This window comes from Netta rufina (genome assembly GCF_964035555.1).
Source record: "Netta rufina genome assembly, chromosome: Z".
NCBI lineage: Eukaryota > Metazoa > Chordata > Aves > Anseriformes > Anatidae > Netta > Netta rufina.
The window spans coordinates 11,925,115-11,940,423 of record NC_140126.1 but is presented as its reverse complement, the minus strand read 5'-3'; the positions used below and the strand labels follow the sequence as shown (position 1 = coordinate 11,940,423).

Below are 15,309 nucleotides of genomic sequence, written 5' to 3'. Positions count from 1 at the left end.
AGAACTTAGCCTCTCTTAAAGCAACCAGGTAAGAGATTATCCTGCTCAGTGCTTGGCACCTTCTCAATCCTTCCTGAGGGCAATTTTCCTGGAGACAATTTTCTATACCACAGATGAGTAAAAGGAGCTTCCTCAGAGCTAGCTAGCTGTCCAAGAAGTATGCTCAGGTTCACACTTATGTAGAAATATAACACAATATATCCACACTGCTCACAGAACAAGTGTGAGTACACCTGGCTGTCAGACTCTTGAGCTTTTAGAAGATGTTGGAAATTGAGGCTGGCATACACCCCTCATGCTCTAGCAGATTCATGTTAAAACACTGCTCCTGCAGCTCACAGCTAAGAACTGTGCATACTTCTAGGAGCTCCAGCTTCTTGATGTAATGCTGTAGGACACCGCTAATAGTTCTGCACTGCTGCTCTTTTCCACAGCTCCACACTATATGCAGGGCTAATATGCCTCTGACTAAAAGCACTCCACATAAATTCTTCAAACAAGTATTTGTTTATTTCTGTTCTACACACTCTAAGTTCAGTTTTTAAACAGAGACACCAAAAGTCTTGAAAACCACAAATAAAATGTATGACTCACAGTATATGCGTACAGCCCTGTTTATATTAATGACAACCATGGTAGCAATATGTTCTAGAGGCTTCCCTAGAGTACAGTACTACTGGCATTATGCCCTTTCATTCACAGAATCAGAGAATGGTCTGGGTTGAAACGACCTTAAAGATAACCTAATTCCAACCCCGCTGCCATCAGCAGAAACAGCTCCCACCAGACCACGTTGCTCAAAGCCCCATCCAGCCTGGCCTTGAACACTTCCAGAGATGGGGCATCCACAGCTTCTGTGAGCAACCTGTTCCAGTGCCTCACCACTCTAAGTAAGAATTTCTTCCTAATATCCAATCTAAATCTACACTTCTTTAGTTTAAAACCATCACTCCTTGTCCCATCACTCCACTCCCTGACAAAAAGTCCCTCCCCAGCTTTTCTGTAGGTCCCCTTTATGTACTGAAAGACCACTACAAGGTCTCCCCGGAGCCTCCTCTTCTCCAGGCTGAACAACCCCAACTCCTTCAGCCTGTCTTCACAACAGAGGTGCTTGAGCCCTCTGACCATCCTCATGGCCCTCATCTAAACTCATTCTATTAGGTTCATGTCCTTCTTGTGCTGGAAGCCACAGAGCTGGACACAGGACTCCACATGTATGTTACCAAATAACAACCTGGGAAATCTGCTACCTTGAACAGATTTCAGTAACCACTAATAGATTTCTCACATGTACTAAAAATAAAACCTATGAAATGAAAACAAGCACTCAACTGAGTCAATAAATACTGGAGCAAAAACAAAGTAGTTAGTCTGGCGCAGGTCAAAATTGCATAATCTAATGCTACTTCTGGTTTGGTTAACAAGTGGTTTGGATACTCTAGGGGAGATACAGTCATGTTGGCGAGGCTGATGACATATCAAGATGACACCCTTTTGAAGCTTAAGCTGCATTGAGCTAAGCCAGAGACTGCACTAAAGTACACACTGATACAGTCTGAACCTATTTAGTTGTACCTGTGACATGGATTATAACCTCCAGTTGTGGGAGGTGATGAGCAAGTCAAAGAATCTCTTGCTACTGATGTCTCTTTAGGTAGACCAAGAAACTCAGACCACACTCAGCTCAGCAGAAACAAATCACTGAACTGGAAGTCTAAGAAAAAACGCTTCCTTACTTACCAGCCTACCTAACACTACAAAAAGGTATTTGTTTCTGTATAATAATTTGAAGATTTTTAAAAAGACATGACTTGCAACCAAATGCAAGTCTAAAGGATTATTTTAGTCCAAACAGACAAAATAGTTACTCATTTTCAGCATACGATTTATAAAATCCTATCTTCAAATTAAGTATGAATGTGAATTCATGCAAACTGAGAACAATGTGCAGACCAAAATGCTTACCTTATGAACATACAGTTCTCCAGGCTTTGTAGTCTCAATGTTTCCTCCTGCTTCTGCAGCTAAATCCACAACAACTGAACCTTCCTTCATCGATTCAATCATATCTTTCTTAAACAAGACAGGTGCTCTTTTACCTGTCAAGACAGGACAAAGCAAGTTAAAAAATACAGCTTTTTTTCTGCAGACAGTTTGTGGAGAAAAAAGGTCACTTTAAATACAGATGTTTATGAGGAAAGAGGTACATACACAGAAAGCATCTAACACTTCTGTTTCAACAGCAGACACGGCGCCTAAACATGCAAACTTACACAAGCAGTAAGAAAAACTAGCATATTTCGTGTAAAACATACCTGGAATAAGTGCTGTAGTGATGATAATATCAACGTCTTGGCACTGTTTGGCAAAGAGTTTCATTTCAGCTTCAATAAATTCTTTGGACATTTCTTTAGCATAACCACCTTGGCCCTCTCCAGCTTCCTTAATGTCTACTTCCAAAGGCTCTGCACCAAGAGACTTGAACTGTTCCAGAGCTGCAGCTCTAGAGAGAGAAAATTGGGGGGTGGGTGGAGGAAAACACTGCATTTTCAGAAGTAGCTCAATCCACCATGAATTTTAGGATCTTTTTAGTAGTAGTCTTCAGACATGAAATCCAGAGCTTATCCTAGTACTAAGGAGACTAGGACTGAAGTCAATTTTCTGCGTCTAGTGAAAGAAGTGTTTGCCTAAGTAATTTTAGGTCCCTAATGATGAGCCTCGGATAAGGAATGTAGGCAGCATTACAGGCGGGTTTCCTGTACAGTCAGTGGAGTTGCTCCAAGAAGCAGAAGAGCTGGGAACTTAGCTGTTTTGACTACATCTGCTCACCCAGTTCTGTTGCCTTGACTAGGTAAGTCTAGAGCCCTAACTTAGATGACTAAGGTAGGTGACTAATAAACACCATAGTTTGTGGCCCTGTCTTTAATCTGTGAAATGTGAAATACCAGTAAGTCTGGCTTTCACAGAGAGAATTGTTTTGAAACAGTTATTTGTACACTATTATGTTTTTAACGGTAAAACTGTAATTTACGTTGCATCATATTATATCACAGTAAAAAACATAATCCCAGTGAGGTGAAGATTCGCAACATGCAGAGGATTTACCACAAAAATTCTCACACAATGAGATAAAAATATACAGGATGCTTAAAATTGGAATTAAAAGAAAAATTTGAAATGCTTTAAACAAATTTTGTTCTTTTTATGACATACAGTTTTTCTAACAAACTAGAGTGAAAGTTTTTTTTAATAATGCACATCATAAATCTGGAGCATATTCATTTTTATTCTTTCATGTCAGATACAGCACTAGATGCTACTTCTGCATAAAAACAAACACAAGCAAGTAATTTAATGTAGATATAGTATCGACTATGGACAAATATAAGTCCACTTAACTGAAAAAAAAAATTAATCACATTTGCATTCTCTGTATCAGTAAGAATGCTAGTCTGTAATTTTTCCAGTCTATTACTCTAAAAATGGCCGCTGGACAAAATAATACTTCTGAACATAAAAGAGATCCCCCAAGAAATCAGCACCTAAAGCAGCTTCAGATGCAGTTCCTGCTCCTTCACTTTGAGTTTCATAAATAAAATAACTTAATCTTTTTCTTTCCTTCAGCAGGCTGAAAGAAGTTCACCTCAAAAATGTTCCTGGAGAGGTTCCCTCTGGGATCAGGAGAGTAGAGGGGAATGACAGTATGCAGCTATGAACCTGGATCAAAGCAAGCTATAAATGAGAGCACAGAGAGTCTTTCTTTACTCTTCTTCCCTGCAACCCAAAAAAACAGACAGATGCAATTCTGGACAAAGACCCCACCTTTATCATTTTCATAAAGTGATTTTTTTATATGCATATAGTTATGAATGATTTAATAAGATCTTTGTAAAGTTTCAATGTTTTGGGGAATAAAAATTGAAGATATTAGGCAGGAAAAAAAAGGTAAGAAGGTAATTGTGATTCAGTGCAGAAAGTGTTTTCACAGGACTACTGCTGCAAACAACCTTAGCCAAAAACCATTTCAGATTGCTATTTCTTTTTTCACACACCCACCTTGTATCAAATCCACGAACCACTGCACCCATCGATTTCGCTGCTCCTGCAGAAGCCAGGCCAGCAACTCCTCCTCCAATGATCAAGACCTAGAACAACACCATTATCCTGCTTTGAGCATAAGCTAAAAGTAAAGCTGATTAGATAAACAGCAATGTTGTACCACTTTCACAACAGCAGATAAACCTCATCATAAACAGTCATTTAAGTGAGTTAACATAGGACACAAAACCCAGAATGACTGAAATTGCCCTATAAAAGCAACAGTTTAAAAGCTCTTAACTTCATTTATCTAAGAGCCAACTCATCTGTAGCTAATAGTTTATGGAAGCAGATATGGGTTTTCCCCTTAATTTCTCTCACTTTTTTTTTTTAATCTTTACTTTCATTTCTCTTCATCCTAATCCAACTGCATGCAATTCCTTCAAGCAAAGCAACCACTTCAAGCACAGCCTTCAACACATCAGAAATTCCAGCATCTCTGACTTTTCCTAACTGCTTCCTTGCCTTCCCCTTTTCCACCCAGAAAAAAAAAAGTATATATATATAAATTGAATAAATAAATAAATAAATAAATATATATAAATATATAAATATAAATATATATATATAAATATATAAATATAAATATATAATTTATATATAAATTTATATATAAATAAATAAATGAATAAATAAATAAATAAAAGCATCCATGTATACCTAGTCTGCAGTTTAAAAGTAAGCAAACTTAAAACTCCAGTTACTTTATTCTTCCCCCGAGAAAACACTATGGGTAGTCAACAAAAATCCATATGGGAATACTAATGCATATTTCTGCAGTCTACAGAACTAGCCCCAAAGAAGCCTTGAACAGAGTTTTCAGAAGTGGTTAACTGTGATCAGGAACTCACATATTCCCCTGGCACAATATCTGTTTAATTGCACTTACCTTGGCCGGAGGAACTTTACCAGCAGCTGTGATCTGACCCGTGAAAAACCGACCAAAGTGATTTGCTGCCAGTACAACAGCCTTGTAGCTGTCAAGCAAGGAAGAAAACAGTCAGTATTTTCCCTGGCTCAGCACAATTCCACTCATGACAGCCATCAAAAAGATGCACACTTGACTAGAGCATACATGGGATGAAACAGGTTTACTGTTTTGCTCTTGGGCCCAAGTTTAACAGTCTTTCCATCTTTGCTCATGTTTATTGCCCTTTTTTTTTAAAAAAAAAAAAAAAAAAGTAAAAAAAATGATGCAATGCATTTTCAGAGAGGACTTTTGGACTGCAGAATACTGGATGTCCACAACTATTCACTATCTCAAATAAAATTTTCAATGAATAATAATGAATAATACATAACTTGCCAAAAGCTAACTGTTTTTCTGTGATGCTACTTTCAAAGGCTACAACCCAAGGTTCATTAGGGAAGGAACCATGCACACGCATTTGCAAAACCCAGAGTAATTTTGTAGAGAGCTCACTTAAACAAGCACACATTCAGGGGGAAAAAAAAAAAAAAAAAAAAGGACAGCTAACTCTTCAGATTTATATGGCTTAGGGCAAGGTGCTCAACTTTATTTCTTTTGCCCATCTGCTTTCATGGCCTTCCTGGAATGGGTGACTGGACACCAAGTTAACATCACAGCAGCTGTCTGAAAATGCAGATTACTATGCAATTATGTTTCTTATTAATAAAAAGTAAGTTTCATACCCAGCAATGTTGGCCATGGAGCTAAGTGCATCATATCCCTGAGCAATGGTGACCCGTGGAACCTGATCCATAGCCAGGACAGTAGTTTTTTTTTCTGCAAGTTTTTTCAGGAGGTCTGGATTTTGTGCTGGGTAGATAAAACTAATCAGGGTAGCCGATGTCTTGAAAAGGTCTGCTTCATGTACACCTAGAGCCGGGTTATGTATAGGAGCCCTAACCTGAAGAAAGAAAGAAGTTTCCAAATTAATCAGTGGAAATAAGTCAGTGCACACTCCACTTCCTTTCTACAGCTTGTAGTCTGTTCATTTCCACCCACAAAATACACAAGGAAGGAAACATATCAAAGGCTGTTTGCACAACTAAACTGAGTAACTGCATTTATTAGATGCATTCCATATATTAGAATTAGCTCCATGTAGGTGGCTGACAAAGCAATAATAGTCACACTTTCTGAAAGATCTCACAGCTTCTAACCAGCAGTTACTGGCTTTCATGACAGATGGTTTTCATGACAGACAGCTGTCTCAAAAACAGCCATCTGCAAACAAAATGAGTACTGAACATAGGTGAACATTACTCTACAGGATAAGAATCACTAACCAATTTTGCAATGCACTACCACAAACAGGGCATTACAAGCATGAACCCCAGCAAATACCCATTTTGATCTATATTTAAGTTTTCAATGTTTTTTTATTTTTATTTTTATTTTTTATAAACAAACCAACTAAAAATGGTTGTTCACAAACTAACTCACAGAAACTCTGTATTCAACCCTAACAGAATAACTTGAGGAAAAGAAAAAAAAACACTTAAAGGAAGCCTCAACATCAAGAAGAAGGCACATTTTTTTCCCGTCAGAACACAGAATAACCTAATAGCTATCAAGCAACTTCGCTTTTAGCAGTCTTCCCTGATCAACTCCAATTACTCTAATTACAAGTACTTTTGAAACACACTGTTGCTGCACAATTTTTGGATGTCTGATTGAGAAAACTTAGAAACCTGCACCTTCAAAATTCCAAGCAACATTCCCTGAAGAATAACCTGGAGTTATGTGTTGCTAATCTTGGATTAGAAGTTTCTTATGGATCTTGTCTGATTAGTGTCCTGAACTAGACTAGTCTACCTTTCTCTAGAAAACAAATCCTCCAAGGTAGTTAAAAAATTGACAAGAAATTATCCTCAAATTTTTCAATGCTGTTGTTTACTAGTTAAGTACTATAGCTGCACACATGAGCTATAAATAAAAAGACTAAATTAAAGCAGAACTTAGAATGAAACAACAAAAAAAAATGAAGGAACTTATTACTGAACTTTCAGTTGACTACTGGAAAAATTTGACCTATGTGTCTCTCCAAATAGAATGTAAGACAAATATATAAATAAAGCAATTACTTTGACAACCAAATCAGAAGCCAGGACTTCCTTGGTCCCCTGGATCTTTGCTCCAACTTCTCTGTAATGGTCATCAGAAAATTTGGAGGCTTCTCCAGCACCAGATTCCACCACAACATTGAAGCCTTGCTTAATCAAGGCTTGAACTCCAGCCGGTGATAGAGCCACTCTCTTCTCATTCTCAAATATCTCCTTGGGGACACCTACAGTCAGCTGTTTATAAGGAATTCCTGTAGGAGGCAGTAAGATAAGATAGCATTAGTTGCACTGAAGATTATTGAATTTATATTAACGATGCTCCCCAGTGTTGTACAGAGTCATGCACATGTCACATTTAATAATTCTCTTCAGGGAAACGGAAGAATTACTGTTTCTAGCAGTGCAGTTTACATTTCTTCAAATTATGCCATCTTTCTACATGCCCGTTCTCTCAGGTGTCAGCAGAGAAGCACAATCATCCACACAAGCACTAACAAGGGTTTACTGCAGTTCATATACATCTGATTTCATACAACTCTGGTTGTATAAATCAGAACAACAAACATACAATATAAGGTATTTTGGTGATAACACATTCAATCTGTTATAAGATGAATTTAAATTCCTCTCTAGTCACTTTAACTTTACTATGAAGAAATACAGAGATGAGTTTTAGTAGCAGAACTATGTTTTAAATAAACATCAGTTCTAAATGTCTATCAAAACCATATTACAGTTCTTAGGTCACTGCTAATGAATGTATCAAACATACCACAAAAGCAGATTGAAAGGCACTATTACATTAATGTACATCTTTAAAGGTTGCTAGAGAAAATGAAAAAATTAAGAGTTTTTTGAAATAGTGTAAGAATAATGAAATACCAGACTACTGGTTTGTTTATTTATACTTCTCTTTAATTTTATCTCCTTGCCTGAAGTTCTTCCAAGTTCTATTAAATAACACCAGGAAACCACAGAAGCTTCAATTTGCCAGTTTTAGCTTTGAATCACAGAATGGTTTGGGTTAGAAGGGACCTTAAAGATCACCCAGTTCCAACATCCCACACCTCCCACCAGAACAGGCTGCCAAAAGACCCATCCTGCCTGGCCTTGAGCACCTCCAGGGACGGGGCATCCACAGCTTCTCCGGGCAGCCTGTGCCAGTGCCTCACCACACTCTGAGTAAAGAACTTTTTCCCAACACCTAATCTAAATCTATTCCCCCTTGTCCCATCACTCCACTCCCTGACAGAGTCCCTCCTCAGCTTTCCTGTAACCCCCTTTAGGTACTGAAACACCTCTTCTGGGACTCCCCAGAGCCTTTTCTTCTCCAGACTGAACAACCCCAGCTCCCTCAGCCTGTCTACACAGTAGAGGTGCTCCAGCCCTCTGGTCATCCTCATGGCTCTCTTTGGACCTGCTCTTACAGCTCCACATCCTTCTTGTGCTGGGGGCCCCAGCGCCGGACGCAGCACTCCAGGTGGAGCCTCACAAGGGCAGAGCAGAGGGGCACAATCCCTTGCTGCCAGCCACGCTGCTTTTGTGCAGCCCAGGACTCAGTTGGCTTTCTGGGCTGCAAGAGCACATGGGCTCACACTGAGCTTCTCATCAACCAACATCCCCAAGTCCATCAGGGCTTCTCTCAAACTTAACGTTTCAAGTTACAAACATCTAACTTTGTTCTTTGTAGTCCTCCAGTCTGATAGTTAAACTCTGATCCAGCCAAGTGTTTAAATACATTTATAAATAGAGTCTCAGGCAGAATAATCACATATCACACTGCCACGTTGCCCCAGTTACACTAGACAGCATGCACACAGGCCCAGTTCTGCAACATCTTTCACTCATGTGTACGCAGAATTTAAATCTGGATTCTGACATTTACATGAAAGGCCTACACTGCATACGTGTTCTTGAAAAATAGCGTGAGCCACTTAAGCAGTCACTCGTATTAAAGGTCAAGCAAACAAACAACAATAAAAAAGCAAACAAAAAAAAAGGTGATAGGCCTATTTTAAATTGCAAGTTTGCGTTTTAATTGGCCACCAATACTCTGAATTTTGCTATAAAAACTGTGCAAGACTAGGAATGTGTTGCACATTTTAGGAAGGCCTCCTTTTCATTTTTTGTTTGACTGCGATAGAAACAAGTAAAACAAAAACAAAGTCATATCATACTATGAGACCTTTACAGAAATTAATTATTTTGATATTTTTAAAATCTAAGCCTATCTATGAAATAAAACTGGGACTGAACTGTGCATAAAGCTGAACATCTGAAAATTTTAGATTAACAACTCTCAAGATACTATCAATTTGATTGAAAATACAATAGAAAGAGTTGCTAAGAGCTGGTACTTAAATATTTACCTGTACTTGTCTTCCATTAGAAAAAAAATAAATTAAACACAACCACTAAGAAGGCAGCATGAAAGATAATGAAAGAACTACTTATTATTATTACTTTTTATTTTAGCTTTCTCTTTAAATTTCACTAATAAAACTGTAAGACAAGTGTTTTGCTATTTATTAAGTTGGAGAATGTTTAAAAATTTTTAAGGCAAAAATCAATTTTTAAAAAAACGCTATAAAGGAAAAGTAATACGAAGTATGAGAATGCACATCTAGAACAACAGACTCACAAAGACAACAATGCCTGGCAAAGATTTGCTTCATCAGCACACGCATCTAAACAGCACTGTGCAACTAAGGGCATCCTAATCACAGCATCACTAGATATTTGAAAACTATGGTAACTTTCTGTCAGTCATGCAGATTACATTATCATTTGAAGGGAACTTTCCCCTTATTTCTTCTCAGTACTGCACATTGAAGTCCCATTTATGACTTTCACGAAATCAACTCAATGCAAATGAATTCTGTTGTCTTTTAAAAGCAGAAATTAAACCAAAATGACTGAGATTTGTTGGAGTGAGAGATGAGCCATAATTTCAAGAAAGAAGTATCTCCAGGACTAGAAGCAAGAAGCTTTTCAAGAAGCACTGAGAAAATAAAAACTAGGGTGCTACACATTTGCATTCTCCTCTTGGAAGTTTTTTGCAGTGGACAAATACAGAGAGAGAAAGAAATGAACTAGAGCACATACAGGAAATAAAAGGATGGCTGAAAATTTAAATGTGCGCAGCACTTGATGAAAGCTTACTTCCCAGAATATATTTCTATCCACAAAGGCCCAATTTTTTATGAAAAATGACATTTTGACTTATTTTTGTTCACTTGCTTTTGTGTGGAGTGCCAGAGCAGAAGAGCTAACAGCTACAAAGGACATGAATATGTACTGTGTGCAAAATGTGTTTTCTCATTTCCTTCTTTCACATTATTGTGTTGCATGCAATAAAAACGTGAAGTTTTTTTTGTTGTTGTTGTTGTTTGTTTTTTTGTTTTTTTAATATAGAAAGCATTTGTACCTCCTCTACTAAGCAGAATGATTGGAGACCAACACTGAGGACTATGTCCTCTTCCAGTGCTTTGGGAAATCAAGAAGAACATTCAACAACTCTCATTGATCTATCCTCTTTTCTCCTCTGTCCCACTGCCAAATGTCTAGCAACCAGAACTCAAGTGAAAAGTGAAGCAAACAGGTGTCAGTTTGCCAGCCTTTACCCAGACCAGTTAAAAGACACTTTTTAACGACACTACCCTGAGCTATCATATCACTGAACACAAAAATGGAGCAGATGTCTACTATTTCAAAGCAAAGATCTATATTGAAACTTCAAGAGAGGATATGACGAATACTAGGTTTGAAGGAAGCTAAACCATTAACACAGATTTGGTTCGTTGAATCCAGCAGTTTCAGTTATAAAACTGGGACCCTGATTTAGTTTTTAACCTGAGAAAGCACATCTGCTAACTTGTCTTGGGTTTGAAATTGAATGAGTGAAGCTTCCAAGTTGCATTTTTAGGCCCCCACATTGGATAATCTCTTTACGGAGTGCCTTGACTATGTCTTAGTAACTTACTGCTTTATGACATCAAGAACATTTCTCAAAAACAGACCTCAAACACAGACCAATTTACACATACCTTGACCACTTTGAGTCACATGAAGACTTCAAATGTGCTGTTCATCCAGTAAGAGATACCCAGTACTTTTTCTGATATAAAGAATCAACACAAAAAGGATTTTGCTACTATCAAACGTAGAATCATTAAATTTCACAGGCCTTAGAATATTAGCATTAAACATATGTAAATTAGAATTTAGAAAAAATGAGAATACTGAAATTTTAAGTAAGACACTCATTATTATGCTTTCTCACCCCTCTTAAAATAATCTCCACAGTGTAAGAAGAACAGTGGAAAGCACAGTCTTGAACTTTGGGTAAACACAATACATGCAGGTAATCTAGATCTCCAAGCTTCAGAGATCAAACAATTAAGAAGTATTATAAAAGCAATCTTTTCCACTTAGCTTCCATTCACAAACTGGGTATTTAAAGAAGATCCTAAATTAAAGCTAACAAGAAAACCCAGAATATTTTATGCAGAAAACATGAGAAAAATACTTTTTTTTTTTTTTTTTTATCTCCTTAACCTGATTTCATGAAGTACCTTGTAGCAAAGTAGGATCAACAAGTATCACCGACTGACTCAGACAAAACAGAAGGGAGAAATAAGCTACATTTTCTGGAACAGGAAAAAAGGATATGAAACCTGCCTAACTGCTAAATTACTCTAACAATAGCTTTAAACAAACCATCTCACCTGTTCTGAAGATGAGGACAAATTCAGCAGAACAGCAATATGATGTAGGCAAAAAAAAAAAAAAGAATGATAAAGAAGATTAAACAAACACCTGAGCCCTGCCCTTACATGAGGAGAAGAGGTACACAGTTTATGAATAACATACAGATTAGCTTTAAAATTAATTGTCAACGAACTGTTATAGGTTTAAAGTCCTGCAAGATTTAGAAAAAAACACGAAAGAAGCATCTAAACAGAAAGGACATTACAAATCCCAAGGTAGAGGGGGTTGAAAGTCACGTATCTGTGGACAAGCCCATCTGGATGCATAATAAGAAACTTCAGTTGGTCACTCTGTAAGCACCTATTAGCATGGTCTAGGAAAGCTTTGCATCTGTTTCTGAAGAACCTGATATTGGCAACTGGTTGACAGATTATTGGAATACTTGTTTATTCCTGTATGAAAACACCTATGATTTTAAGAAAGGAAAAAAATAGCAGCAACATAAGCAGCTGTAAGAAACGTATCCATCCTCCAAGTTTACTTCTCAACTGGCTCCAAATCTCTTCACTGTGCAGGGAACTGTTATTCCTGTACTTACAACATCCTGGACTAAATGAAAGCTTATTTGAGATCATGGAAGTAATAACTACAGGCTTAAGAAGAAACACAGCACCGCTAGTCTTTTTGAAAAACTTGTTTTTCGTAATCTTACAGTGATTTCACCGAGCATCACTTTAAGCAATTTCCTAAAACAAAGAATAAAATGTAGTTATTTTATACACTGTTGAATTTTGATTCAAAAACACTTAAGTATACAAAGGCAGCACTACTGTTACTGATTTGTCACTCAATTACTGCTTTATCCTTGATTTGTCCTCTGCTGAATGACAAATCTCATGTTACCAAAATGAACCATAAGGACAGCTTAATTATCAACCATAAGACTTATGAAACTTAATAGCTGTTTAATACTGAGAATTATATCGCATGAATATAAATACTACTCTCCCTTAAACAAAGGCTTCCACATGAGAGATTGGAAAGGACAGCATTGAATGCTTAAACATACTACACTAACAAGATTTATCCCTTCCTGTAGAAAATTTTATGAAAATCAATTCATAAAAACAAGTAAAATATATATATATACACATACAGACACAGTGATTTTGGAAAAAAAAAAAAAAAAAAAACAGAAGAGATCCTTCGGTTTCATGACCAAATTTGCAGTCAAAGCCAAACACAAGAAGTGATTACAAATCCAAACAACAAGAGCACTTACCTGGGATATTTGAGAAAGAACTTCGAACCTAGTTCCCCACATCCCAGGTTAACATGCTCAACTAAAGGATAATTTGCAATATCAAGACAGACAACTATTTCTTTCTCTCAGATAATAAACACGGGGAAAAAAAATAGAAAAAAAATCACGGGATATCAAAACAATGCCCCGATCAGTTTTCACAGAACCTAGCTCCCTGGGCTGTCAGTCAAATAAATTCAAGAAAGAAGATTCTGAAATTCAAAGAAATTTCTCCATGCAACTTTGGCAAAAAGTCATGTGACAGATTATCAGAAGTTGTCAGAATAAGCAAACAACGCTCTTCTCCCACCACATTTCTTCAGAATCCCTGAACACCATGTCATTGACTTGTAAGGACCCCAAAACGGACCAGCCACTAATGCAGTTTGGCAGAAATTGTACATGATAAAGGTGTTTCTAAGTTATATGTTATGTGCTGTGTTTTCTCAGACATTTCAGTTCACAAACACTGCTGCTTTTCTAGACCTCAAGAAGATCTACTAACGTGGCATCTACTGTGCATCACATGTACTTTTTTTTTTTTTTTTACACAGGATAACTACAACCAGATACAGTCATGCTTTCAGATACTCTCTTTGTGAGGGAAGTACTTTCTACTGCATGCACACAAAGCAAAACTCAGGAGGAAGTCAGGCTTTTAGCTAAGAAAAGATTTAAGTACTACCCTCAAGCAAAATAAGCATCAGCAGGAGTTCTGACCACCTACCTGTAAAGAATATTTGGATCCATGTTATTCATAACGAAGACAAATACCTTCTGCATAAGCTCTGTAAACTAGCATAAAATTGGTAGCTAATTTTGAAAGCTTATTATAGCTTATTATGAAGTTTTGAAGTTTATTATATTGTAGCTTATTATGAAGTTTTGTCAACTTCAGCTGACTCAAGTAAGGTACAGATATGATTTAAGGGTGTTCTTTTTAAGATTGTAAAATAGACCGTATAAGACTGTCCTAGCCCATCCAAAAGAAAAAAAAAAAAATCAAGCTATCTTTCCCTGTTAAAATAAGAGATTATTTACAACAGTTTCATCAACTTACCTGGCTTTGGAGTTGCCTGAGACCAGAGCGCCTGGTGGGTTCTAAACATCCGCAAGCATGGCACTTTTGCTGAATGCACCTTAGGTGGTAAGACATTGCCGAAAACAGGAGTGGAGCACCCACTAACAGCAAAGCGCAGGAGGCTCGTCATTTCGCCCAGACCTCCCGGCAGACTCCTTGCCACGTATGGAATCCCTGCTGCGCGTGTGGAAACAGAGCAGCACCAGTTACTGATGATAGCAGGCAGCAGGTATGTAAACTGGGCAGCCTGAGCCCCTGCGGCTGCCACCAGCCAGGCGCGGGTGCTTTCTCCCTACCTCCTCGCCGCAGCCAGAGGACAAAGCCCGCTGTTTGTCAGAGCGGGGCGGCTGGGCACAGCTAGGAAATTAACACAAAGAGGAGGGCACCCAGGGCTCCCCAGGAGCAGCCCCAGCACCCCGCAGCTCCCCGGGGGGCGACCCAGGGCCCTGACAGGGCTCCCGCAGGGGGTCGGTGAGGGCGCCCCGGGGCCAGCGGGGGAAGAGGGCTCCTCGCCCGCCTGTGCGGGAGGAAGGAGGCAGCAGGGCAAGGCGACGAGGCACGGCCCGGGGCTGGCAAGGCACCGTCCCCGCTATTTATAGCCCGCCGCCCCGCTGACCTTGGGCAGGCCGCTCGCCCCCCGCCGCCACCACAGCGCCCGGCGGCCATGGCGCCCGGCCGAGCCGCGCCGCCTCCCCCTTCCTTCCCCTTCCTCTCCCCGAGCCCCTCAGCCAGGACCGGCCGCCGCCGTCCTCCCTTCCTCCCCTTCCCTCCCCGTCCTGTCCTGTCCTGTCCTGTCCTTTCTTTCCTTTCCTTTCCCTTCCCTCCCCGGCAGCCGCTCCGCCACCGCCCCCCCCCCACCACAACGCGGCTCCCCACGGCGCGGGGCCGGCTCCCCGCTCTGCGCCCCGAGCCCCCCTTATCCCCGCTGCGGCCCCGGCCCCGGCCCCGCCGCACCCACCGGCTGTGCCGCCGGCGCCGGCCCCGCCGCGGCACTGACCGACCTTGGGGCGAGGCGAGGCGGCGGGGCCGGGACGGGGGCGGAGCGGGGAGGGGGCGGGAGGGGGACGGGGAAGGCGGGGGGGGGGGG

At 39.6% G+C, this 15,309-nt stretch overlaps 1 protein-coding gene across 2 annotated transcripts in view; it reads right to left on the bottom strand.

Moving 5' to 3' along the window:
* Window positions 1-15,246, bottom strand: part of NNT (nicotinamide nucleotide transhydrogenase) — a 44,652-nt gene extending 29,406 nt beyond the window's left edge. The window contains exons 1-8 of one of the 2 annotated variants that reach the window (XM_084304872.1): window positions 15,181-15,246; window positions 14,202-14,399; window positions 7,150-7,379; window positions 5,752-5,969; window positions 4,988-5,075; window positions 4,057-4,145; window positions 2,316-2,503; window positions 1,966-2,099 (exon numbers count right to left, since the gene is read on the bottom strand). In XM_084304872.1, coding sequence (XP_084160998.1) covers window positions 1,966-2,099; window positions 2,316-2,503; window positions 4,057-4,145; window positions 4,988-5,075; window positions 5,752-5,969; window positions 7,150-7,379; window positions 14,202-14,352 — 1,098 coding nt within the window. In that variant the 5' untranslated portion in view covers window positions 14,353-14,399; window positions 15,181-15,246. The remainder of the gene's footprint in view (window positions 1-1,965; window positions 2,100-2,315; window positions 2,504-4,056; window positions 4,146-4,987; window positions 5,076-5,751; window positions 5,970-7,149; window positions 7,380-14,201; window positions 14,400-15,180) is intronic. The other variant, XM_084304873.1, reaches the window with a different exon arrangement.
* Between the last annotated feature and the right edge of the window lie 63 nt (window positions 15,247-15,309).